The sequence below is a fragment of the Drosophila albomicans genome, chromosome 2R (assembly GCF_009650485.2).
Source record: "Drosophila albomicans strain 15112-1751.03 chromosome 2R, ASM965048v2, whole genome shotgun sequence".
In the NCBI taxonomy this organism is placed as follows: Eukaryota; Metazoa; Arthropoda; class Insecta; order Diptera; family Drosophilidae; genus Drosophila; species Drosophila albomicans.
The window spans coordinates 25,581,373-25,606,322 of NC_047631.2; the positions used below are offsets into that span (position 1 = coordinate 25,581,373).

At 41.4% G+C, this 24,950-nt stretch overlaps 1 protein-coding gene across 3 annotated transcripts in view; it reads right to left on the reverse strand.

The window, feature by feature from the left end:
* The window catches only part of LOC117574018 (nucleolysin TIAR), an 87,754-nt gene extending 78,527 nt beyond the window's left edge, over positions 1 to 9,227 (reverse strand). For all 3 annotated transcript variants that reach the window (XM_034257606.2, XM_052006767.1, XM_052006766.1), the window contains exon 1: positions 8,849 to 9,227. In XM_034257606.2, coding sequence (XP_034113497.2) covers positions 8,849 to 9,164 — 316 coding nt within the window. In that variant the 5' untranslated portion in view covers positions 9,165 to 9,227. The remainder of the gene's footprint in view (positions 1 to 8,848) is intronic.
* Positions 9,228 to 24,950: the final 15,723 nt, after the last annotated feature.

Here is a 24,950-nt window from a genome sequence, read left to right on the forward strand (position 1 = left end):
GAGAACCAACCAAATGAACGCAAAGTTTCGGTGCAACGACGACGACGACGACGACGATGGAATTAGGGATATGGCAGAGTCCCTCGTTTTCATGCAGCCAAGGATATGCAATCATCATGCGGATTTCCATAAGCATCCAGTCAGCCAGTGAGCCAGGCAGCCAGCGAGCTGTGAGTCGAGTTGGCAAATAGAAAATCAAGCAATGGGGAACACAGTTTGCACACGCAGTGGCACAGCACGGCGTACATCGGGAGAAAATAAAGCATAAAGAAGCCAGCCGGAAGTGCATGTGGTACACAAATACACACAGCAACGAAAAGAGACAGCTAAAGATAGAGAGAGAGAGAGGGAGTTCTAGAGAAAGGGCTGAGTAAGCTGCTGTGCGCAACTGGCTTAGCCCAATATCCTTTTTCGGTGCAATTTTAAACTATTTTCAATGGCATTTCCGGCATCGTTTTGACTTCAACTCTCTCTCTCTCTCTTCGATTCCCATTTGCCACATGCCGTTTTCTGCATTTGCCACTAGCCAAATGTTTGTGCATCCGTCGAATGGTTTGCTACCTTTTGCTCCTCCCTTAGCTCTGCGCTTTGCCTGCTTATTGACACTACTTCGAACCGCATCTTCAATATGAATGCCAACAACATTTTGAACCGCAAAAGTGCGAAGGTTGCTTCGATTGGTTGTCGAGCTCCAATTGGGGACAGTTGCTGTATTTGCCGGGATTACAGTCAGGTTTGCAATTATATTCTGTGGCCAAGGCTCAGCAAATACGACTCAAAGCGAAAGGCAACTGGACTGCAATACTTTTAATTATGCATTCATGGGGAAATCTCAATGTCGAAGCTCTGGTTTGAATATGGAAATGCAAAATTGATAAGATTGTTTAATATAAACACTCGATGGATGTAAAAAAAATAGTAATGAATAACGATAAATCACTATACAATATTGAAAGTGTTTTGCTCTTTCTTTGGAGTTCGATTAATATTGAAACTTTGAGATTCAAAGATTGCTGTTATATAAATATTAAAAGAATTCTTTTAATACCTTGGAAGCTCGGAATATATTCAAAGTTTTGGTATGTTAATACATAATCTTTAAGTTGCTTAAAAGTTAATAAATGATCTCAATTCAGTTTCCTTAATAAAAATGTATAATCAATTTAACGTTTTTCGATATTCTTTTTTCAGTTGCCCAAACTCTTCAATTTTCCCAAAAAAAAAATAAGCTTTTAACGGCAACTGGTGCTGCATTGTGTCAGCTGCTAACAAGCGGTTTTCGTATGCAATCGGGCAGAAAGATCGCCAGAACCAACATACACACTCTCTCACACAAATACACACACATATACAGACCTACATTCTTCACACATGTGACGAAAACGCAATCATTGTGCATTTCGCTGTCTACCATTTTGTGTGTTGCAATTGGCAGCAGTTAGCGACCACACGAATACACACTTACCCACACACACACTCCAACACACACACACTTAAGCACTCACACACACACAGCAGTAGCAGCAGCAGCAACATCGATGCTGTGGCACTTGTCGCCGTTTATTGATTCAATGATTGGATTTGTGTGAACCTTTTTAAAGCACGAAAAATTTGCAGTCAGATGCTTCAAGTTTTTTGTGCCATGTCCTTTCCCCCAAACCCCCCTCCCACCCCCGTACCCAACTGACCCCCAGGAGTCTCGCCCACGCCAGTTCATAGAGCAGCCTATGCCCTCAGCCCTCAGCCTTCAGCCCTCAGTGCCCCAGCTTCCTGCTCTTCTCTCTCTCTCTCTCTTGACTGACCCATGGCTTGTGTTTTTTGGTGAATTGCCTTTTTGCAGTGTTTGTTTTTTGTTTGTTTGTTTGCGTTTTCTCTTTCTTCTTTTTTGTTGTTGTTGTTGTTGTTGCTGCTGTTGTCGAGCTTTTGACTGTTTGCTTTGCGTTGCTTTAACGCTATTTCTGCTTTGTTTTGTTTTGTTACGCTTTACTCTATTTTGTCCTTCTCGTTTTTTTTTCGGTTTTTTATAAACATTTGGCTTTGCTTTTACTGTTGGCTTTGCCAGCTTCAACCTCAACCTCAGTCTGCGTCTCAGGCAGGATGCCGACTCCGCCCGAGTCCTGTTAATGTTTTTTAGTTGCCTGCTATTTTCTTTTTTTTGCATCATTTTTTTTTTGGGGGTCGTAAATTTATGCTAACAGTTCTCCATTGAAAATGCATAAATTTATGTGTTTACACTATGTGCAGGCGCAGGGGGGCGTGGTTAGTCGCACATGTGTTTACTTAGCACTTTTTATGGCCTGTGTCCATGGCAGTCCAATCCCGAGTCCAGAAGACTCGCATAGTGTGTGCGCCTGCTTTATTTACCAACATTCTGTTTTTATTTAGCATTATATTTGTATTTTCGGCTACTGTTTGCATTACTCCAGGGAGGAGGAGTTGCTACCTTTTTAAAAACTATTTGGATTTTCATAAATTATTATTTACATACATATCTCTGCGCATCCCCCTTGCATGTGTCAATGAGAGTGAGAGAGAGTGGAAAATCCCAACAATTAAGAGAAAACAAATGCGAACACGCACAGCGCATAAAATTCGGGACCATTGCTCAGGCGCTGCTCTAAAATTCCATCAGAATAATATATAAAGAAAACTACAAAACAACAACAGAACAACAACAACAACAACAAACAATGCCGGGTTAAGCAAAAGTGCACACGTAGTCAAAACTCCTGCTGCCGCAAATGCATTAAAACGTGCCAAAGTCAGCGACGAAAGCGAGGAGATCGGGATTCAAGTCAAGTCTGGGAGCCAAATAAAAGCCATTTGAATGGCAGGCGACACTCAAAATCGATACAGCGAAAGCGATGCAAAGGGAATGCAGAAGCGAATTGTAAATGGTTCGTGGAACTGTGCTCAAGTTATTGTGTTTTTGTTATATGGACAACCGTAAAACAGATGGGCATTTAAGATGGACCAAAGTCCGAGGCACTGGGCACTGGGCACGTCGTTGTGAGGCCATCAAATGGCCAAAGGCTCTGTGGTGGTCAACCTTTTTATGTTCTACTCTCGTTGGCATTAATGAAAAATGCATGAAATTTAAATTGTGCCAAAAGTGTTGAGCGAGACTGAAGTAGGTGGCTTTTGCTCCCAGCGGTGCTGCGATCTGTAAATCGACACTTTTATTGGGAATGTATAGAGAAAGAGCACAACTGACAAAGGGTGGAGAGGAAGGAAAGGGAGTCCAAAAGTGACAGACAAAAGGGCGACAAATACAACGACGACGTCGCCGCTGTCAAATGTCTGAATTTTGGAAATCGAGTTGATGTTGTTGGCTGCTGCCATTGCCGGCAAAAACAGCCAAAATGCTGGGCAAAAAAGAAAGAAGGCGACTGGACGCGAATTGTGAACCTCATTTTCTATGCGAATGCGACTGCCAAATGTCAACTGAATTGGGCAATGAAATGTTAACTTTTCATTTGACACGAAAGCGCACAAAAAAAAAACTGAAGGAAATGTGTGTATTCCCTTCTCATTTTTTTTCTATTTCAAATTGTCAGTTTGCCGCGGACCAAAAAATTGTAACAAAATCAAGATCGAATGCGGCTACAAAACTGCAAAAAAAAATCCAACTGACAAATTGTTTTTCATTTGTGCTTGCCATGGAAATAAATTGAATAACAATTCAAGCAATTTCAATGGGATCGTTAGCAATAAATGCAACTTGCCACAAATACTTTGAAAGTCTAGACGGCGCTTTGAAGTATTGATAGATTAAAGTTATATTTTGAGATTGAACTTTAAACCCGTTTTATTTTTGTTTCCTTGAAGTAAAGCAGATAGTTTACACTATTCATTGATAGCCTTAACTTTATATATAACTTCTTTAGTCGGATCGTTAGCAATAAATGACTAAATTACTTTTGTCTCTTTTACTGTTGAGCTCCAAGCTCCTTTATTCTTGGCTTAGAGTAATGCAGACTGCATACAACATTAAATTGTAGCCTGGCTTTGATGTGTATATAACTATTTAATTCAGATCGTTTACAATAATGGAAGCTTGCCACAAATTCAATGCAAGTATAGACGGTTCTTTTCAGCATTAGCTAAAGCCCTTTTCGAAACTTTTGTTTTTATTTGCTTAAAGTAATAAAAAATGTTAACAGAATTAATTTGAAGCCATACTTTTATATTTAACTTCCATTCAGAATTGATTTTAAACGTTTATTTTTTATTTAACTATTTAAAAGGTCTAGACGGTATTGATAGAATAAAGTTCTTTTGTATGATTGAACTTCAAACTTCTTTATTGTTTCTTTACTTAAAGTAATGCAGAATTAATTTCTAGTCTAGCTTTTTTATTCAACATCTCTGAGGACGCTGCATCAAGTGCTTAGCTCAAGCAGAATTTATTGTGTATCTTTAAGGCCAGAGCTGTAAAGTCGCTGATAGAGAGAAAGAAAAAGAGAGCCAGAGCCACAACAACTACAGCGAAAGCTACTCAATTGTAATGGGCGGCGGTGTGGCACGCCCACTGGCAGCGTACAAACCATAGCCAGCTTCTCTCTCGCTACGTTTTTTTATGCGTTTTCATTTGGCCAACGTAGGAAATATCTTGCCCACGGGGCGTATTAAAATCAATTCATTTAATTTTGATCAAAGCGAAATAAATCTTTGCGCTTTTTGCTTAATTTCCTTCTCTTTCGTTTTGCTACTTGTGTTACAGTCGCAGTCGCAGTGGCAGTGGCAGTGGCAGTCGTTGTTTTGTTCTTGGTTTTGGCTGAGTAAAGCGAGCGAAATGAGGAAAATCCACAACAACGGCAGTGAGTAATTTGGCCTCAGTGTTTCAAGGCTTACAAAGCGTGGAGGGTTGGATTCGGGGTTCGGGGTTTGGGGTCGGTTCGTTTGGCTGTGAAACAGCAGAGTAAGACAAAAAGCGCAAATAACACAGAAAATACCGTAAGCGAAATGAGAAATCATTAGTAAGTAAAAAGCTCAAACACCCACACACACATTCGTAGAGAGAGAGTGAAGTGAAGATAAAGACACATGAACTGAGTGCGGCGTGTAAAGTTTTCTTTCTTCTACTTATCGACGCCAGCGACGGCAACTGAATTAATTTTTCAATTCGCCAAACGAATTCATTGACTTTTTGTGTTCGCCTGCCAGTCCTTGCCACTCTCACACATACACATGCAGTCTGAAACACACACACACACAGAGACACACATACAAACACTTTGACGGAGGCAGCACGTTCGCAAGAGTATTAAAATCCCTTAAACAGATTTCATTTCGAACGCTTTGCGGTCGATAAATGCATTTCACTTTAGTGGTTTTTACACCCACACTCATGCACACAGATCGCATATGTGTGTGTGTGTGTATTTATGTATCACATTTGCCATTGCATACTTTTCGGCGTTGCTAGCAATTCGCTTTTGCCTCTGACTCTTTCTCACTCTCTGCCAACGCTTTTCCAATGATTTGCTGGCAAATTACGTTGAGGTGCCGCTGTTACGCTGTCTAACGCCCACTTCTCTTTCCCCTCCTCACCTACGAATTGGCTTTGACTTTCTTGCTGCTTTCTCGCCCGCTTTTCGCGCAGTCCACACACACACACAAACATACAGAACGAAAATTTTCCAAATTCATTTCCAAAACAAACATTTTACATGCATCTCTCTGTCATTGTGTGTGTGTGCGAGTCTCTCTCTCTCTGTATGTGTGTGTTAGTGGGTGTTACTATATATGTGAGTGTGTGGCAAGTGTTGCCAACCAATTTAAAAGTTTTGCTGTCGCTGTCGCCATCTCTCTGCACTGTGCAAAGCGAAAGTGAAGCACCGCCAGTGAAGCTTCCTCCACAGTTGTTCACGCCGTTTCGCATGATGCCAAAGAAACACAGAACCAAGTGCAGCATCGCACTATACAGTGAAGGCTGCTTAAAGAGTGCAGCTTAAGTAATTTCAGATTGAGTTGTGAATACGAAAAGGTGGCAAGCTTGTAAACCTTAAAGATTAACAGAGCTTAGAATAGAATGCAAGATGAGCATTACAAGTGCTTAGTTTTGCAAAATATTGCAATTGAGAAATGACACATAGACAGCATGAATATTGAATGAAATTTAAAATAAATATTGCTAATGGAATTTTGTGTTTTTCGGTGAAATATTTTAAAAGAAAGCGCATTAGTCTGAACAGCACTTTAAAGTATTCACTCTATTAAAGTGAAATGTAATATAAATAATATAAATAGAATTTTCATATTTTTCTATATTTGAAAACAAAGTATTAGAGACTGAAATTTGACATAAATATTGTCATTAAAATGTTGTCTTATTTTTCTTAGGATAACTTGAAATTAAATTATTAAAATAGTGAATGAAATTTAAAGTAAATATTGAAAATGAAATGTTATCTTTTTATATAAATGTTCCCAAGTTTTGAGCCGCACTTTGAAGTAGTTAAACCGCTTATTGTTCTTAAGCAATCTCCACTGTAGTTGTGGGCTAAAGTTGTTGCAGTTGTTGTTGTAATTGTTGTCGGTTAGTGTCTCTTGCTTTAGTCACCATCGCTGGCACTTGTTGGCTTTGCCTCGACGGCTCCTGCAGCGGCACTTCAAATCTCGCAGTTTGTTTTTGCTGCTTCGCATAGGTGTAACTGCTTTCTCTATGTGTGTATGTGTGTGGGTGTGTGTGTTGGTGGGTGTGTGTGTTTGCAAGTGCTGCTCAAAAGTTCATGCACCGTATACTGCACTCACTCGCTGCTTGCTTTGCTTGCTGTGTATACATATTTGTCTATGTGTATACATCTTTAGTATACATGTCTATGTATAAATTTAAATGCATGTGTGTCGTATTTGTATTTGTATTTCTGCGTGTGTGTGCACAAGTTGGCCACAGTTTCAGTTGCAGCTGCTTTGGCTGCTTGGCTGCGGTGTCTCGCTGTCTCCATGTCCCTTGCCCTGTGGCATGCTGCATATTTGAATTGGAAATTTGCAGCGTGCTTAATTTTCAATTTGCAATCATTTCAGCAGCTCGCTTTCTCTCTCTCTCTGTGTTCTATCTGGAGTGCTAATCAATGTGCGTCCCGTTGCTACTCAACTGTTTTTCTAGCTCTACTAATTAGCGTCTAAGTGCGCCTCATTGCAAAGTCAATTGTCGTCTTCGTCGTAGTCATTGTTGTTATTGTTATTGTTGGTTTGCAATCAAAACAACAACAAATGCGCTACAACAAAAAAGTAATCACAATGCCCACAATTTGGCTTACTTTTTGCTCATACACACTCTCAGAAATTTTCTTCTTCAATTCTGTTGTCGGAGATGGGCACTTCACTTTCTTGCTGAGCTTTTTGTAGTCGGTTTTCTTATTTATGCCTTGTGTTGTCTAACAATTTCCTCACACTTTTCGCACGCGCTCATCAACGCCTCCGCCCGCCTGTCTGTCTGCCTGTCTCTCCGTCTTGTTGTCTGTCTCGTTCCGTTGTTGAGTTTCCTTTCGCAAAAGGCAAAACTTCGCAGACTCAAGTGTGGAAATTTTCACTTTTTTGCCATAATTAAATTCATTTTCAAGTTGCCTTTGCTGCTGTGAGCGAGACGAGGTCTTAGTTTGCACTATATTTTAACTATACATTTTCCATTTTTCATTTTCATTTTTCATTTTCATTACAGTCTTAAGCTGGCAGAGCGTCCTCGCTTCACACACACACCCACACACAGCACAAGGCTAGCTTTGCCAACGTTTCATTTTCATACAGCTTCCTGAGCCGTTACTTCCGGTTTTCTGCCTGTCAGGCTCAGGAATTGGCCAAGCAATTGTAGCATCTCTCTGGCTCTAGGCCTGCGTTTTGTTACCAAGTTTTGGCTTAAGTTGTTTTTAAGTTGTAAATCTCCTCGTTTGTGCAACTTTCCCTCCCACGTTTCATTTTGCAATGCCACCAAAATCTAGCACACTGGCAAGTATCAAATTGTATATTTGTGGTTGGGAATATGAAAATTGTAACTGATATTTATGCTTGTAATGCCAACGCTTGACATTTAGGCCTCCCTCCCTTTCACCCTGCTTTCCTGCCTGCCTGTCTGTCTGTCTGTATTCCGGTCTGTGGCCTGTCCACAATAATTCATTTGAGAAATGCGTGTGCAATTTTTGTGTTATTTCTCTGGCAATGCGAAATTTTCGGTGTGCGAATTGTAACTTACATTTCAAATGACTTTCGAGAACTGAAACTGAAAATGTCTGTTAAAAATTATGACTTATTGGAATTTTCGTTTTACCCAACCTGCCCCAAAAAAATATTCTAATTGAATGTCATGCATGGTTGCCTCAGCTTACTCGTTTTGCATACACAATTTTTGTGTACTTTCGTATTTCTATTTTTATATGTATGTATTTATTTTAGTATTCCAACAAAATTGTATTTGCAACTGTCTCGTCGCAGTCGTACAACGGCTGTTACTGAGTGAAGTAATTGCTCAAATTTGTCTTTCTCTCTCTGGGAACAATGCTTTGGAGCACAGACAGAAAACTGATTGACTAATCGTGTTCCATCACTTCAATTGCACTGGTCGGCTGAGTTCTTTCACATTCAGATTGAAAAACATATTTGCAAGCACAGAATGTAAATATTTTCAAGCATTTTTATATTGAGAGCAGATTTCAAATTTAATAACATTGTCTAGACAATTTCCGTTGTAAAGCACCACACTTCAGTTTTAATAAATATTTCAAATTTCTGCCAGCAGTATTTTGGATTTTTTTAAAGTTATATTTGACAAAAAAATTAAATAATTGTAAAATTAAAATTAAATACCTATTACTCATTTTACTAAATTCTTAAATTTATTTTCGCTCACCTGGTTTTGAGTTGCTGCCAACAATTTGCTGCTGCTGCTGTGCATTCGATTGCTGCTGTTGCATTTGCTGCTGCTGTTGATGCTGTTGTTGTTGCTGCTGCTGCTGTTGTGGATGTTGCTGTTGGCCATTGTGCTGCAGATGAGCAGCTGTCACGGATTGCTGTTGCTGTTGCTGGGCGGCAGCGGCTGCTGCTGCTGCAGCTGGATGTATGGCAAGCAATTTCGTTTCCGGTGGCTTGTGGGGGCCCATCGTGATCTGCGGGGCCCCCATGGCTATAGTCGGCGCGGGCATCATTAAGGTCGACATGGCCAGCATAATTTGAGAGTGAATTTTGGTGGTTTTTTTTTTTTTGTGTTGCGACTGTGCTTCTACTTGTTGTTGTTGCTAGTGTCCAATTGCTTTCGGGCTGTGCGCTTTGTTTCTATTGATTTGTTGACCTCGCCTCGTTGTGTCCGTGTTCGTGTCCTCTGCTGCACTTGCTGAACCCTGTGCCAAAGGTCGAGCGTTAGCCTTTGTCGCCACCGCCAACGTCTCGTACTCTGTCTCCGTCTCCAGCTGCTGCTTCGCTCTTTCCTTCTCTCACATATATGACTTTGCCTCGACTTTGCTCTAACTGGCTCCGGGCTATGTTATATGACTGTGTCTGTGGCTCTCTGTGTGACTGTGTTTTTTGTGCTTCTGTGTGTGTGTGTGTGTGTGTGTGTAAACTTATGAAATATGCTTGCCGCTCTGTGCAACTTTTCTCCGTGTATTTTCACTTTTCTTACAGTGACTTCGTCGTCTTTCACGCTGAATGGCCCCTTGTGCTATGTACTACTTCGATGCTGTTGCTGTTGCTGTTGCTCCTTCCTCTTTCACTCTCTCCTCTCCTCTCTCACTCGCTCTCTCTCTCTCTCTCTCTCTCGCTTGCTCTTTCTCTGTGTTGTTTTTATTATTTTTATAATTTTTGCTGGCTTTTCTTTTACGTTTTGCTTATGTGTTTGTTCAACCGGAAATTCACGAACACGAGCGCACTTGGCTTGTAATTTTTTTCGTTGTCCTTACAGCCGTCTTCTTGTCCTTCGCAACGTTACATTCGACTGTTGGATATGGGATTTTTTGGGGATATAGGATTTTATGTATGCGACTGCCAGCTTGCCAGCATGCCAGACTGCCAGTAATCGCAAATTATTTTCCCCTACTGCTTATTGTTGCTGTTGTTGTTGTTCTTGTTCTTGCAGCAGCGGAAATTATAAATATTGCTGTCATATGTTGCTGTTGCTATTGCTGTCGCTGTCGCTATATGCATGCCAGACAATCAGTTAGACGTAGACTTCTTCAATTTCAATGTACAATACAACAACTCAAAAAGAACTGCAAAAATTATAAATAAAAGGCGTCATCACACAGTCGGAGAATCCCCGGCTCAATGTCGCTTGTAAACTTTCTTTGGGCATAGGCGAAGGCGAAGAGTTTTGCAAATTATTTTGCTGGCTGCTGACTCTGATGAGTTTTCGCAGTGAACTTTTAAAAGTCACCCAGTGTCAGTGATAACAACAACAAGAACAACAACAACAACGATAACAATAACAAGGACAGCAACAAACAGCGATGCAACTTTAATGAATCTCGCCCCAAAAAGTTTGTGGCTCGCAAAAGGCATTAAATTTATTTACAGTGCAGTCGTCGAAATGAAAACTGTGCCAGGGTTGAAGGAACTTCATGCAGTTTCCTTCCTGATGCTTTAATGTTCCCATAATGAAGTGAAATACGGAAAAAACGCAAATAAAAGTGCAAAATAATAATGATAATGATAACGAAAACAATTTGAATTACTTTTGAATGCTGTTCTTCTTCTGATCTGTTTCGAGAGTAACGCACGAAACAAGAGACGAGCGAGAAACGCACACACAAAAATACGGTTCTAAACGATTTTGTACGGCTCAATACGATTGTACGGCTCTATATACGACTTTACGACTAATTCGTCGCTTGGATGCCCCAAAGAACAGAAAGAACACAAAGCGTACGGTACGAGTTCGTACTAGACCGTTAGGCGACGCTTTTCTTACTGAACGCCAGCAGCACACGCATTGGCCAAAAACTGTGAAAAGCGCTGCCGCTGCCGACGACGACGACGACGATGACGGCGGCGCCGTTCCGTTATCCTTTGGCCAGGACATGGCAGGCGGACAAACGGTTGCCGCTGCCAGCGAGCGATCCGCGTAGGCAGTGGATACAAACGACGACGACGACGACGACGACGACGTCTTCCTCATCGGCGCCGTCGACATCGACGACGACGTCGTCGTTGCCGTTGTCGGGATGCGTTTCCCTACATTTCTCTCCGACGAGGCGAGTTACGACAGCGAGTTATATATGAGCACCGACGATGAACAGGACGAGGACGCCGGCGGCGAAGGCGAGGAGGAGATTTTGTGGCCCGACGCTGCCAATTACCAGAGTCCCGTTATTTGTGTCGCCTAAGCGAGCGAGCGAGCGAGCCCCCTTCGCGATTCTCCACTCTCGATTCTCGATTCTCGACTCTCGAGTAACACGCGCTCGTTCATAAAATATTCACGAATTGCTCGCTCTCATTCACTCACTAGTGCCACCTCGAGCACGCGCTGCTCTTCTCTCCTTCCTTCGTCAGTTGTCATTCTCGTCGTCCTCGTCCTCGTCGTCCACCAAACTTGTTTCGTTTGCTGCCTTTTCTACCATAGCTATGCTCTTCGTCCTTTCTCACGACGACACAGCATCGATTTGAGTTAGTGCGCCGAATCAACATCGAATTGGGCGCAAAACCTGAACTGAAGACCAACAAAATTTGAATTTTTCATAGTTTAACTTAGAAATATTTACTAAAATATTATTTTATAATAATTTCTTAAGCTTTAATTTATTTCGAAATATATATTTTATCATCTTTAATTGTATTTATTATCAATTTATAAATATATTTGCTTTGTTTCTAGCTTTTGCTTTAAAGGCAACTTCGAAAAATATTCTATGCAGCTCATGCAAGGCAATTTTCCCAGTATTTTTGTGCCCTAAGCTGCGAAACTGTTATACGTACTGATGAACATTAAAATGCTGTCTGAACGAGCACAGAACAAATGCAAAGAGCTAGCTGCATCTATTTTGTAACATAGCTCAACAGACACGATTTTGAAGCTGAAAGTAAAGTTGTTTAATGCATTTCAAAAAAATTTGAAACTATGTAAAATCAAATACATTTCCATTCAAATTTTTAAGATAAAAAGTCAAGAATAAAGAAATATTTATATCAAATTAGTATTTGTGTCTTCTGTTTTTGCAAAACAAATTTTAGTGCATTCTCTCTATATTTATTTTACAATTTTAAAATATTCTCTTTACATAAGTATTGATAGTAAACAAAAGAAGAGTAAAAAACAGAGCATAACAAGATCGACATATGTAGTTCGATCAAACTTGATCACTTTCAATATTAAGTATACGCTTATGCAGTACAATTTCAATTGTTCTCTTAATATATGTAAGTATAATTATAATAAAAAATAAAAGAATAAAAACAGCGAATAACGAGATAGACAATAATCGATATTTGATCACTTTTGCGTATTAAGTATACGCTTGAACAAAATATTTCAAATATAACGTATACGCCATGAAGTACAATTGAAATTTAAATAAATTGATAGCTAGGCGACACAGTGATTACGTTTTTTTTTTTTTTTTGTTGTTGTAGTATTTTTGGGTTTGAGTGTTAAGCGCGTGACTAATAGCATCAGTTAGTAGAGTGAATACTTGTTATACCATATTGATTGGATTATTCGTTGATGCAAAGGTGCATATATTAATATAAAATGTCAAAGCAAAGCTCAACGGTTCAGTGCGAGTTAAGCTTTAATTATATACATGCTCTATTTTTGGCGTAATCAAATAAAATGGTAATAAACGCTGCAGTCAAAAGACAACAAAATGTCAGTTGAATGCATCAATGCGGCTGTGTGGGTGCACTTAATTGCATATATAAATACATACATATATGTATATGTGACTATGTGTGTGTGTGTTCGCTAATAATAGCCAAGTTAGTCCGTGGAAACGCAGTGGCATTTTGCAGACTATGCAGTACATACACACCCTTAGTCCAGCCTCTCACTCTACCTCGCTTCGAGGTACACTCACATACGGGAGCCACTGTAAGCTGAGCCCCACTCATTTGCAGCATTTTGAAGTCATAATTACTGAAGAACATGGAACAGGAACGTGGCATACCAAGAGCAAGTGGGAGGGGAGCAGAAAACAAAAACGAACACCGCAATGACAGTTCTCGGATTCTGTTGTTGTTGTTGTTGGTGGTGGTAAAAAACAGAGCGTAGTTGGGGTAATGAGCGTTGAGGTGAAACGAATGAGGAGCGAAGGAGAAACGGGGCGAAAAGTGTCAACAAAAATAAGAAAAATACATAATTGCATGCAATTTAGCATGCGACATTATCATTGTTCTGTTTAGCATAAGAATCAGCGCCATTACACACACACACACATGAATGCAGTTATAGTAGTGTGTGTGTGTGTGTTGGGGGAAAGAAATTGCAGACTGAGGTGCTGTTGTCCAGGAGACAGCTTACTGTAAGCGCATTCTCTGTCTCGCAGTGGCAATCCAATGGCTGCGTGTTGCATGTGTTTAAATGTGACAGCAACAACAAAAACAACAGCCACAATAAAAACAACAACAACAAGTACAACAAGTGTGTATAATAACAAAAGTGACGTAAACAATGGGAGCCAAGCGAGCTCTTCGCGACGCAAGAACCCGAGCCAAGGGCCGCTTTTCTTTCGTAGCCCATGAGAACAGCTTCTTCTAGTAAGTCCTATGCACGTGTATGAGTGATTGTGCATGTGTGTGTGTCTATTTGATGTGTGTGTGTGTGTGTGTGTCTTTGTCAAGACAATTGCCCTTTGAATTTTTAAAATCACTTTAAATGAAAACAAAAACAGGATTCCTTGTGTTCTCGTCGCTCCCTTTCGCATTTCGCATTTTGCCATTTGCCTTTTGTTCTTTGGACGTCGCTTGTTAGGTAAATCAGCGTCAAATTGGACTGTGCAGCGACAGAAACAGCAACCTCAACAACAATAGCAACAGCAACAACAGCAACAATGCAGGGGGAGGGCAGAGTTATAACGTGCTTAAGCGTCTTTAACTAAAATGAGGCTAAAAATATTCCCTTCGTAATGAAGTGCATGACGGGTGTGTCTTCATATCATCATCGCACACACACACACTCACACACACACAACAATAGCGCATTGTTTATTGTTGTTATTATTATTGTTGCTGTTGTTGCTGTTTGTGTTGTTGTTGTTGTTGTTCTTGTGGCAACGCGCAGAAAATTAGGGCATTGTTTAAGCCAATTAGAGGGTTTAGTAAAGTGCCACAGCGTCGTCAGACGAAGTCATACGGGGCGCATGAGTAATATACACGAGACTGGTCGGTCAAGTTGATTTGAGCGCAATGTTGATGGCATTCGAGAAGAGGTCAAGCATGTCTTAAAATTACATTGCCAATGATTGAAGTGTGCATTTTACAAGCTGCTGGAAGCTGCTTTTCCAACGAACCATCTTCAAATGCTCTATACAGCAAAGCGTAGTCTGTGTGAACAGCAAAAGCACAACCAATTGCCAATTAAGAGAATATAAATCTGATCAAAACTAACTGGACAATGAGTCATGTTAAGTCAAGGCGACAGCTTTGAAATACCTTTTGAGTCGAAGACAAAAGCCTAAAATAATATCGACAGTCGCCAGTTTGGCAGCTCGAGTCATAATGTGACGGCCATGGTGCTGCATTAAACAAAAAGCACCTAAGCACCTTTTGGGCGACAGTTTTAGACGCCACCCGAGACAATTTCAACCATCGATGGGATAGCATAACCCACAGAGCACAGTCAACTGGAGTGCGACGGGGGGTCCTTGTTGGGTGGTCTTCGTTTATATCCGGAATGTGCAAATTTTCGGTTGCTTTTGAGCTCGCACTAAATAAATTGATGTCCACATGCTCAAGACGACCCAAGCACCAAAAGCAACAACAACGACAACAACAACAGCGAAAGGAAAACTCATCAGAATGAGCAACAACAACGGGGCAGTAAAAACGAAATAAGTGAAATATTTATGCACATTTTGGGGCGAGTTTGTCCTGGTTAGGTGCCGCCTAATGGGGGTCACACTTGGCGCTTTAAATGTTTAAATAGGTGTGTCAGATAATGGAAATAAGTACCCGACCAGGGACTACAGCTGCTTGATGAGCTTCACCTCGAAGTCGAGTTGGAGTTGAAGTTCGAGTTGATGCTGAGAGTGAGAGAAGTGGCAGGAAATGAAGCTGCAGGTGGGAGCGAGTTCATATAAAAAGTTACAGCTCGACGTGTCCATTGATTATGTCTACATTTCCAGCTCCATCTGCCATATTTCCATCCCTCTCTCCCTCTTTTATTCTCTTGCTCTGCGTTGCGTTTACTTACTTCCCCCGTGTGTTTGTTTGTTCTAAATTGTGTGGAGTAACATTTTTGGGATATTTTTTTTTTTTTGGTCTGTTGTTTGCCTTTCCTTCGGGCTGCAGTGCGACATTTTCATTTGGTATGTTTTGTTGTTGACGTTGCTTGTAGGCTGCCACCATTTTTGGCTTTTAACTTGGCTAACGATAATTTGTTTGGCAACTGCCATAGACGTGGCTGTAGCTGTAGCTGTAGATTTTGCCGCCATCGCCAACGGCCTCGTAATGAATTTTTATGCTCCTTTAATGTATTTTACACAGATACGATGCGATGTCGACTTTGCTTGCCACTCCCACGCTTCGGCTCATTTTTGCACTTTAGCGTTTTAGCTATGCTAATTATTAATATTTTTTAATTAAAATATGCTCCAACCGCACAAAAATTAACTAACTAACTTACCCGTTAAGCAAATAGTCCATAAAACACAAATAAACACAGAAAACAAAAACTGTGAAGCAGTGATAAATATGAAAAGGGTATTTAAATAAACAGAATTTAACATAAAACACATTTAAGCAAATAACTTAACTACGCAAATTTAATTACACTTTAAAAATGCAAAATAAGGACTCTTTTTGTGTCCACTTGACGACATGCATAATTGTGGATTATGATGGACGATCAATGCAAGAAGGTATGGATGGGCAGGCAAATGCCTCAATGAGTTATGACTGCTTGGCAAACTGCGATTTAATGTACCGCGAAATAACTTGAATAACTCAAATAATAATAATGGACTGAAATCTCATTCTGGCAAGCGGCTCATATATCGTGTTCTGACTGTCAGATTCTGTCAGAGTGAAGTAATGGCCATCCATATCCCAAGGAAATAAAGTGAAAATATAAATTGAAAAGAGTTTTATGATATGGGATTAAATATAAGAATAGATTAAAGAATATAAAATATATAATATAAAATGTGGAATATATAAAATAAATATAAAATATAATATAAAGAATATAGAATATATCGATTGTTTTATATATTTGTTTCTTATATTCAAGGACAACAGACTTGCACATTATGGATGACTTCTAATTGTAGTTCCACTTTCTATGCCTCTCTCTCTCTCTGAATCTTTTTACATCTTCAACTCTTTCTCTCTCTGATTTAATTTTGGCAAATTTACGGGCCTGGTAATATTTTGGCTTGTCGGGAAACTAGGGACATTACAAGCTGCAGCTGCAGCAATATCAGACGCAAAGGCAAGGGCAAAACGCATTGCGGAGTCGCAGTAACTGCACATAACTGTATAATTTATATTGCCCATTTCGCTTTTAGTCGCACACACTCACACAGTAACTGATACATATATGTATCAAACAGACACACACACACACTAGCAAAGTGCTTTTGCGACAAAGTAAATTGTAAAATGTCACCCATAAAGCGTAAATTGTAACAAAAAGCACTCGAGGCCACGCAGTGATTTAAATTTTGTACTCTGTAGGCTCTGCTTCTCGACTCTGAATCTGACTCTGACTCTGACTCTGGGTCTCGGTCTATAAAGTTATGTGTCCCTCGTTTTTGGGGTTACCCTACCAAAACGCGCAGCTGGCGCGGCGGTTTGGCCTACACGCCACTTGGCAACTCTGGCGACAAGTAACGACAATCCACACGCACAGCGCGGTTCAATGTATCTCTTTTTCTCTCTCTCTCTCTGTCTGTCTATGTGTGTGTGTGCACAATTTACACAATTCATAATTCATGCAAAAATATTGTAGAATATATATATAGTATATATAGATATATGCACAGACATTGGCGATACGCTACGCATAAATCTGTGCATTTGCAGTTGCCGCGACAGACGCAGTTGCAACTGTGGCAAACTCTAAATGTAATTGTAACGATGTAACTGCAACTCTGTCTCTGTGTGTGTGTGTGTGTGTGTGTTTGCCATTTAATTGAGTTTTGGTATGCAAAACACTGGGCCAAAGTGACAAATTGATTATCAGCCGCTGCATAAAGCATGAGCACTTTAAATTCAATCGAAATTATGCTTCAACTCGTCGATACACAGACTCAACTTGGCTTTAAGCAATGTTCTCGACTCTCTATGTTCTATCGACTCTATCGCATATTAAAAACGGAAACAATTTATTTTACGCACTATTGAACTTTAGACTGAACGATTTTTCTTTGCCGCAATTTGAACAAATATTAATTTTTTTTTCTTCTGTTTTTTCTGTGTGTGTGTTTTTTTTGTATTCCTTTGGTTTCTGTACTAGCTGCTGCCGTCTGTCGTCCTTCGACGAATCGCCTTATTCATGATGCTGCTCGGCAATGTCTCGGATTTTCTTTTATTTTACAACTGTGGCACAGTGTTTCACTCTCTCTCCCCTATTTTGTTTGCTTCCTTTTGCTTACCCCGCAAGACGACGACAATCAATTTTTCTTCATCACAAAATTGCATTCTTCAAACAGAGGCACAGCGATAGAGAAGTGAGAATCGAGCGTGGAAGCGAGAGGCAATGAAAACACAAAAATTCGCACTTTATTCATTTCCGCCAGCTTCCTCTTTGTTTTCCTCTCTTTTACTCAGCTGTCTCGACGGCATTTAAACTGCTGTCTGGTCAACTTGTATTGCCTTGTCGCTGCCGCCGGCTGTCTCGCTTGTTGGATTTCTTCTTATTTTTGTTTGCATTCATTAATCAACTTTCAAATCTTACCACAACAATTGCGCCTCACGTAGAGGCGAGGTACAATTCACAGCACAGATCGTCCTTGCACTTTGGGGGGCACTTAGCACTAATTTGTGGCCGCTGTGTTGGTGCCACCGACGAGCTTTTGTTGCAACCTGGAAATGCCAATCAGCTGGCACATGAGCATTGCCCCATCACTCACATGGCCAGCTGAACGGCAACGGTTAGCGGCAACGTCAGATTTCATTTGTCTTAGTGTCGGCCAATGCGTCAATTGTTACCAGTTTGCTTAAAGTCTAAGCGGACAGCGAGATAGCGAGGGGAAAGGCAAGAAGAGGAAGACGCAGAGAGATCTGCTGGCAGGCAGCTGACAGCTTCGTCGTTTTGGGTGCTTAAGGGTCTTTCCCAGGCACTCAGTGAGTCATTAACAACCGGAGATGAGTTTGGTTTAATGCGGTTGCCGTTTACAAATGGAATTTTTTAGTGGCCTTCCCCCCCTCAGCCCCTTGCCAACCTTCTATACCCACACAGTACACTCCTTGAGGATTTGGGCAACGGAAGTCACTCGATGTGTGTGTGTGTACAGGAAGTATAAGTATGTCAGCTGAATTTGTGCATTTCTCACAATTTAATCCTTCACTCTGCCATTATGAAATCGTTGGCAAAGCCAATGGAATTTCGCCCAGTGTAATCAACATTAGTCACAATTCTCCTCTTTCTTCTCACTCTCTGAACTTTTTGCCATTGCAACTCGCAGTTAAACGAACCTTCACCTGACGCAAATGATGAAAAGTATTAAATCGTAAAGTCTTCTTTTTTCGTGTCTCAAAGCAAAACAAAATTTCCTTTTTGACTTTTGTTATTACGCTGAGCATTTGCAAGTAAGACGATTTTCGCATAATAATTGCTAAGTATATTCATTACAGAGCACTCTCAATGATCTGCTTGCTGCTACGTATTAAAAACTAATTAAAAAGCATTAACTATTGTGAACGAAATATTCTTTAGAATTTGGTCAAATGGTTTTGTTACCTTTTTGGCCCAGGCGAGAGTCGCAAAAGTTTTCATTAGCCACAGTTTTGGGGAAAAGTTTTTGGGCCAAAACGAATCTTTTACAGTTGCATGCCAAGCATCGTCGCCTACTTATGACAAATTTCTGGTCAACTATTTATGCTGTGAAAACTTTATATGCCTCGGTCATGTGATATGGTGGCAAGTGTGTGTGTAGCGAGGGGGCGTTGCAAGTGTTCAAAAATTTATTTTGAGACTGCAAAGCGTAGCCGAAACCAATGAAATTTTCTAAAATACTTACGACAACGTGCAAAGTGCACTTGCCCCCCACTCATAAGTGAAGAAGTGCTGTAACTCACTCTCTCTCTCTCTCTCTACTATATGAGTGGGCGTAGCATTTTGACTTTAGTTAGTTGGCTTTTACCTTAAGTTTTGGCCGATTTCACAGACACAAGGACAGACAGCGAGGCAGGCAGGCGGGTAGGCAGCAAGCCAGCATATTTTTCTTAGCCTGCCTCTTGGCTCTCTCTCAGTGTGTTATGCTGGCTTGTGTATGTGCATATTTTTGCTCGCTAGCTGAGTAAGTGTCTGGGAGTAAAAGTTTTGTGAGAGTCAGAGTCAACGGTCAATTTGCTTGAGATTTGAACAATTTTTGGTTGCCTCGGGACTGTGCCTAATTAAAATGACATTAAAGCCGAAACGAAGAAGCTTTTGTTCCAAGCAAAGCAAAGCTGAGTAGAGCGAAAATAAAAGAAAGGCAAATGGTAGTCGCATTTGGCCTTCGCTCGCTTCGAGCAGCTAGATGGGGCGGGTAACCAAGCGAAACGTCGACTGGGCTCCATACAAATTGCAGTCAACATGCTGCGCAAGTCGAGCGGAACTGGCAAAGACAAAATGAAATACACATGAGCGGGAACAGGACACAGAAGGCAAACGCCTCGCATCAGGCAGCAGGCAGAAGGCGGCGCATTAGACCAGCCAGTGACAAATAAACAGCTGAGCAAGGGGTTGGCGGAGGGAGGTACACAGTTATAGGGTAAAACAGGCACAGGACGAGAACGAGGACAATTCGTCGTCATCAGCAGCTTCATTTTGGATTTAATGTAATACGCAGCGACGAGAGCTGAGTGAGTGAGTCAGTCATGGGATAGCGAAAGCCAAAAGAGACCTAGAAAATCATTGCAGACATATGAAATATTAATAATGTATGGCCACACACACACTCGCACACTCGCTCGCACACATAAACAATCATTTGGCCCCCCTGAATAACTGAGGCAAAGTGTAGTGAAGCAACGCGCAAGGAAATGGCAGGCTGATGATCCCATTTCCGAGCGGTAAGTGATGCCAAAAGTCAGTCAGTCACAACAGCAGCAGCAACAACAACAGCAACAACTGAGTGTAGCTTCAGTCCAGCAACACAAAAAACAGCAACAACAACAACAGCAACAACGACAGCAATGTTGTAGGCAAACTGGCAGCCTTCAATGAGACTGAATCGACTTGTGCATTCACTCTCGTTCTCTCTCTCTCTCTCTCTCTTTCTGTCGTTCTCTTGGCATGGCCTCCTGGGCACCTCCTGGGTAAAATAAGGCTACAGCACAAGAAAAAAACGTTGCCTGTCAGTTGCTCAGTGTGTGTCTGTGTGTGTGTGTGTGTGTGACTTAAAGGCAGCAGGGCGCATCCAGGAGCAGCTAGAGTCCTTTTCATTATAATTTAAGCATGGCAACATGACAACGTGGTTAACTTTTGCTTTTTCCCCCCTCACTCTCTGTCTCTCTCTCTCTCTCTCTCTCCTTTGCTGTGATCAGAGTCTGCGGGGAGTTTTGTGGCTGGTAATATAAAATTGCCTCAAAATGTTTGCCACTTTTATGCTCCTGTGCTTCAGCATCAGCATCAGCTTGAGCTTCAGCTGCTGCTGATTCTACTTCATTTTCTTCACGTCTTTTTTTTCCCATTGCCCTTTGACATGTTTGGCCGTGTCTTTGCGCCAAAGGTTGTGGCAATTAATGAGCTTCAATTTGAAGCGTGTGTCCTTGAACAAGCTGCTGCAATTGCACTGGAAATCTGTTTGAGCGTTCAAATTGTGGCACACAATTTACACAGCATAAGGCTCTTGATTAGATTTAGACTACAAAAAATGATTACAGTAGAGGAATGCAGTTCGCATTATGTTGCCTGTTTGTTGGGCTGTAACTGAAGGTTTTTAATTACAATTTTCTGCTGCAGCAGAAAATAGAAATTCCATTTGTTGTGCGTCTAGAAATTTTGTTTATGTTATGGCTTTACTTTCAAATGCCTTCGATATAATACCATAAAATGGAAAAAGGCTTTAAAATGGAAGAGTTCAATTGGAAAAGTGTTACTGTTATTAAACCTTCAAGTTGTGAAAATAATTGGATTTTTCTTTACAAATAATTGGGTTTTTCTTTGAAAATAACAACACAAAATCCAAAAGAATCTCTGCTATCAGTGTAAATATGAAAATTTCTATTATTTCGCTAGAATCGAAATTATTTGTAAGTTGCATTTATTTGCTTTGTAAGTAGCTAGCTAGGAAATGGAATAATTGAATAATGAAATCAATTCATATACTTATGCTATGCTTAAATATTGATTTTCTAAACAGAAAAATTGAGCACATTTAATTCGTAATCTTTGTTATATTTAGCGGAATAAATTCTTGTTATTGATAGTTGAAAATTAATTAAAAATTTACTTCATAATTATTTTTGAAGAAAACAAAGCCTTTCACTAAAGGAGCTCAAATTATATGTGCTTAAAATTTTAGCTCTTTCTGTGCAAATTTAAAGAATAAATTAAACAAATATAATTAAAAGTTTCCTATTGGAAGAATAATTGTATTAATTGTATCTCATGTTACTCAAGCGCAGGAATGTAAAAAAAAAACAAGCAACAAAATTTGCATAGCATAAAATTTAAGAACTGGAATTTCGCAGAACCTCCGAAGAAAAAATCTCGATATCCCATCACTCAGCAGGCGATGCCACCCAAGGCTGGGATTACCCCCGCACTTCCCCCTCATCCACTCCCAGCACACTCCACACACATCGTATCTGTTGCCAGGACTTTTCAATGAGCGACATGTGCTTACAATTTGTATGCATAAAACAAACGAACATATAAAGCAACAACACATACGAGTATTGGAGTGTGTTCGGTTGAGAAGGAAGGGGAGGGTGAAGGGGAGTCTTTATTATTTATTTTTATGCTTTACGATATTTATGCTTTTTGTCAGCGATTCGCATACGAAGCAGCAGACGAAGAAGGAGCAGCAAGCAGCAAGCAGCAGCCGTTGCGATGGGCAATGCATTTAATTAATGAAGAAACCGCTGGACATGCTTGTAGCTGATGGAAGAGGGGGAGAGCGGGGGCATACTTTTAATAAGGCTGAGCAAATAGGATGCCAGGATACAGCTGAACACAGAGTGTGTATGCCAGAGGGCTGTATTGGATGGGGGAGGGGAGGGGGGTGTATACACGCACATACATATGCCATGCCCAGGCCGCGCATTAAGCCTTTGACATGCGCCAATCGTAAATCTTGACCAACATATCTGACCAGTGTTTGCGCAATGTTCTCCCCCTCCCTCTTAGCCATACCCCCAGGAGCTGAGTGGGCTGTCGAGCTGAGCTGTTTGTTGTGAAAGGGGGGAGTGGTAGAAGGGGTAGAAGGGGGGCGCTTCGCCAGTGAGTTGGCTGGAAAAAAATGGCCGACGGCGTCGCTTTGTCCTTTGACACCAGGCACTGACAAGGCCTATGCAAATATTTAGTAAATGAATCAGCGCTTTGCGACTGTTATCATTTATGCCACGCCCCCCTCCCCGTTCACATACGGACACACAGTGTTCAGTTTGCTGCTCAACGAAGCAAAGGATATGCCCAGCTCTCGTTCTCGTTCTCGCTCTCTGACAGGCGACAGCGAATTTGTCAATTTGTAGCAATGACTGTAAACAGACAGGCGGCCAGACCAGTGAAGGCTTTGGTTTCGAAGTGGGTTGGGTAGAAGGGGGGGAGGGGATATCGGATATCTGCTTGGTTGTAGGTACAGTTGCGGGTCCGAGCGTCAGGGTCGCATATGCGAAACGAGTCTGCTGCTGCTCCATGCTCTCGCTCTCGCTCTCCATCTCGCTCTCCCCTGGCTCGCCATCAACTGCTGAAATTTATGGGCCGCCTCGAAGCGTAGAGCTCGTGACGCACTTGTCCAGCCATTGCCAGAGCTGCCAGCGGCTATGCATACAAAACGCTGCGGCAATTATCTCAAATGCAAATGCTTGGCTATGCCGAAGGGAGGGCGTTGCAAAACGGGGCGTGGCATGGCATTGGCTAAGCACGTAATGAATTGTCTTTTTGGCAATTCGATAAATTTTCGACTCTATGATGCTGCTGATGCTGCTGCTGCTGGTGCATCGTTTGGCTTAAGCTTTGCGCTTGCAATCCAATTCCAAAAAGACAGCTTCTGTCCGCCCCTTCCACCATTTGCCCTTCTTCTTCGACACTCTGCTTTCTCTCTCGCTTGCTTTGGCAGCCTGCAGCAGCATGCGCTGTAAAGTATACTACGTTTTATGGTGCGCGTGAAATACGAATCGCGAGCGTAATTAAAAATCATAAGAAATGAAACACAAACAGAAATAAACATGTCATAGCTGAGAGCATGGAATTGCAGATACACCCCCTCCCCCTCTTCCCACTGCCACTGCAAATCTTTATAGTTGTGTATCTGTGCCTTTGCGAGTGTGTGCCATAAAAATATGCCAAAGGAGAAAAAAGCGAGGCGAAAGAGGAAATAAAAATAAAAGCGCTGAAATAAAATAAATTGCACTCAAAAATCCTTTTCCGTGCCTGCAACTCATTACAAATTTTATTACAGATACTTGCCAACACACACACACACACTGAGACACACACAAACACATGCGAGAAGCAGCCCAGATACAGTTACAAACACTCGCACTCATTGCCAGATAGCTGCATATAAACACAGACTGACATTTAATACAACACTTGATGTCGCTCATTAAGAAGAATTCAGCGCACGAACGCCATTGCAGACACGCCCACTGGCCGAATACCCCAAACGCCCAAATACTGTGCGCTGCTCTGTGCTGTGCTGCACTCAAGCCAAGGAGCCTCGAGGTGGGCAACAAGAGGAGAGCTAAGAAGAGAGGGAAGAAGATGAAGTGCTGGATAAGGCGAGTGCGAAGGGATAAAAAAGAAACAGCGCCAAGCAAAAGTGGAACTTGTTGCCGAATAAACAGCAGCTATTACACACACACAGACACACACACGCACACCCTCGCACATGCAGCTCTAAGAGGCTGGCCATAATGAGCATACATAGCCAGCGAGAAGACAAGGCTATGCATGCAAACCCAAGCCCAAGCCCGAAGCCGAAGGGTGTCTGCCTCAGTTGCTGTCTCTCTCTTTCTGTCTGTTACTCAAACAGCAGCCAAGTGTATGATGTGTTGTTATCGCCGTCGCTGTTGCTGTTGCTGTTGTAGTTGTAGCTGCTGCTGCAGTTGAGTTGCTGCTCTCGGAGTTGTCACCTGCAGCAGGCGACGGAAAGCGGCAAACTGCAAACGGCAACATGACTACAACTTGTCTACATTTCGTCTTCTGTCTGCCGTCTCCACTAACTTGGCTTGTAAGCATGCTCTATCTGTCTCTCAGTCTGTCCTCGTGTGTGTGTGTGCGTTCTCTGTTCACTTTACATACACTTTTTCCACTCACTTAACGCATTAGAGGCTGCTGCTTAAATACGCGTATGTGACCAACATGAGAAACCTATTTAATATGTACTCGAAAAGTTGGCAAATTTCATGATTTCCAACAAGCATTTATTATTATTAGTACTTAGACAAGTTTTGTGGGCATTTTGCGCTAAGTTTCACTTTGCTGCCGCTTT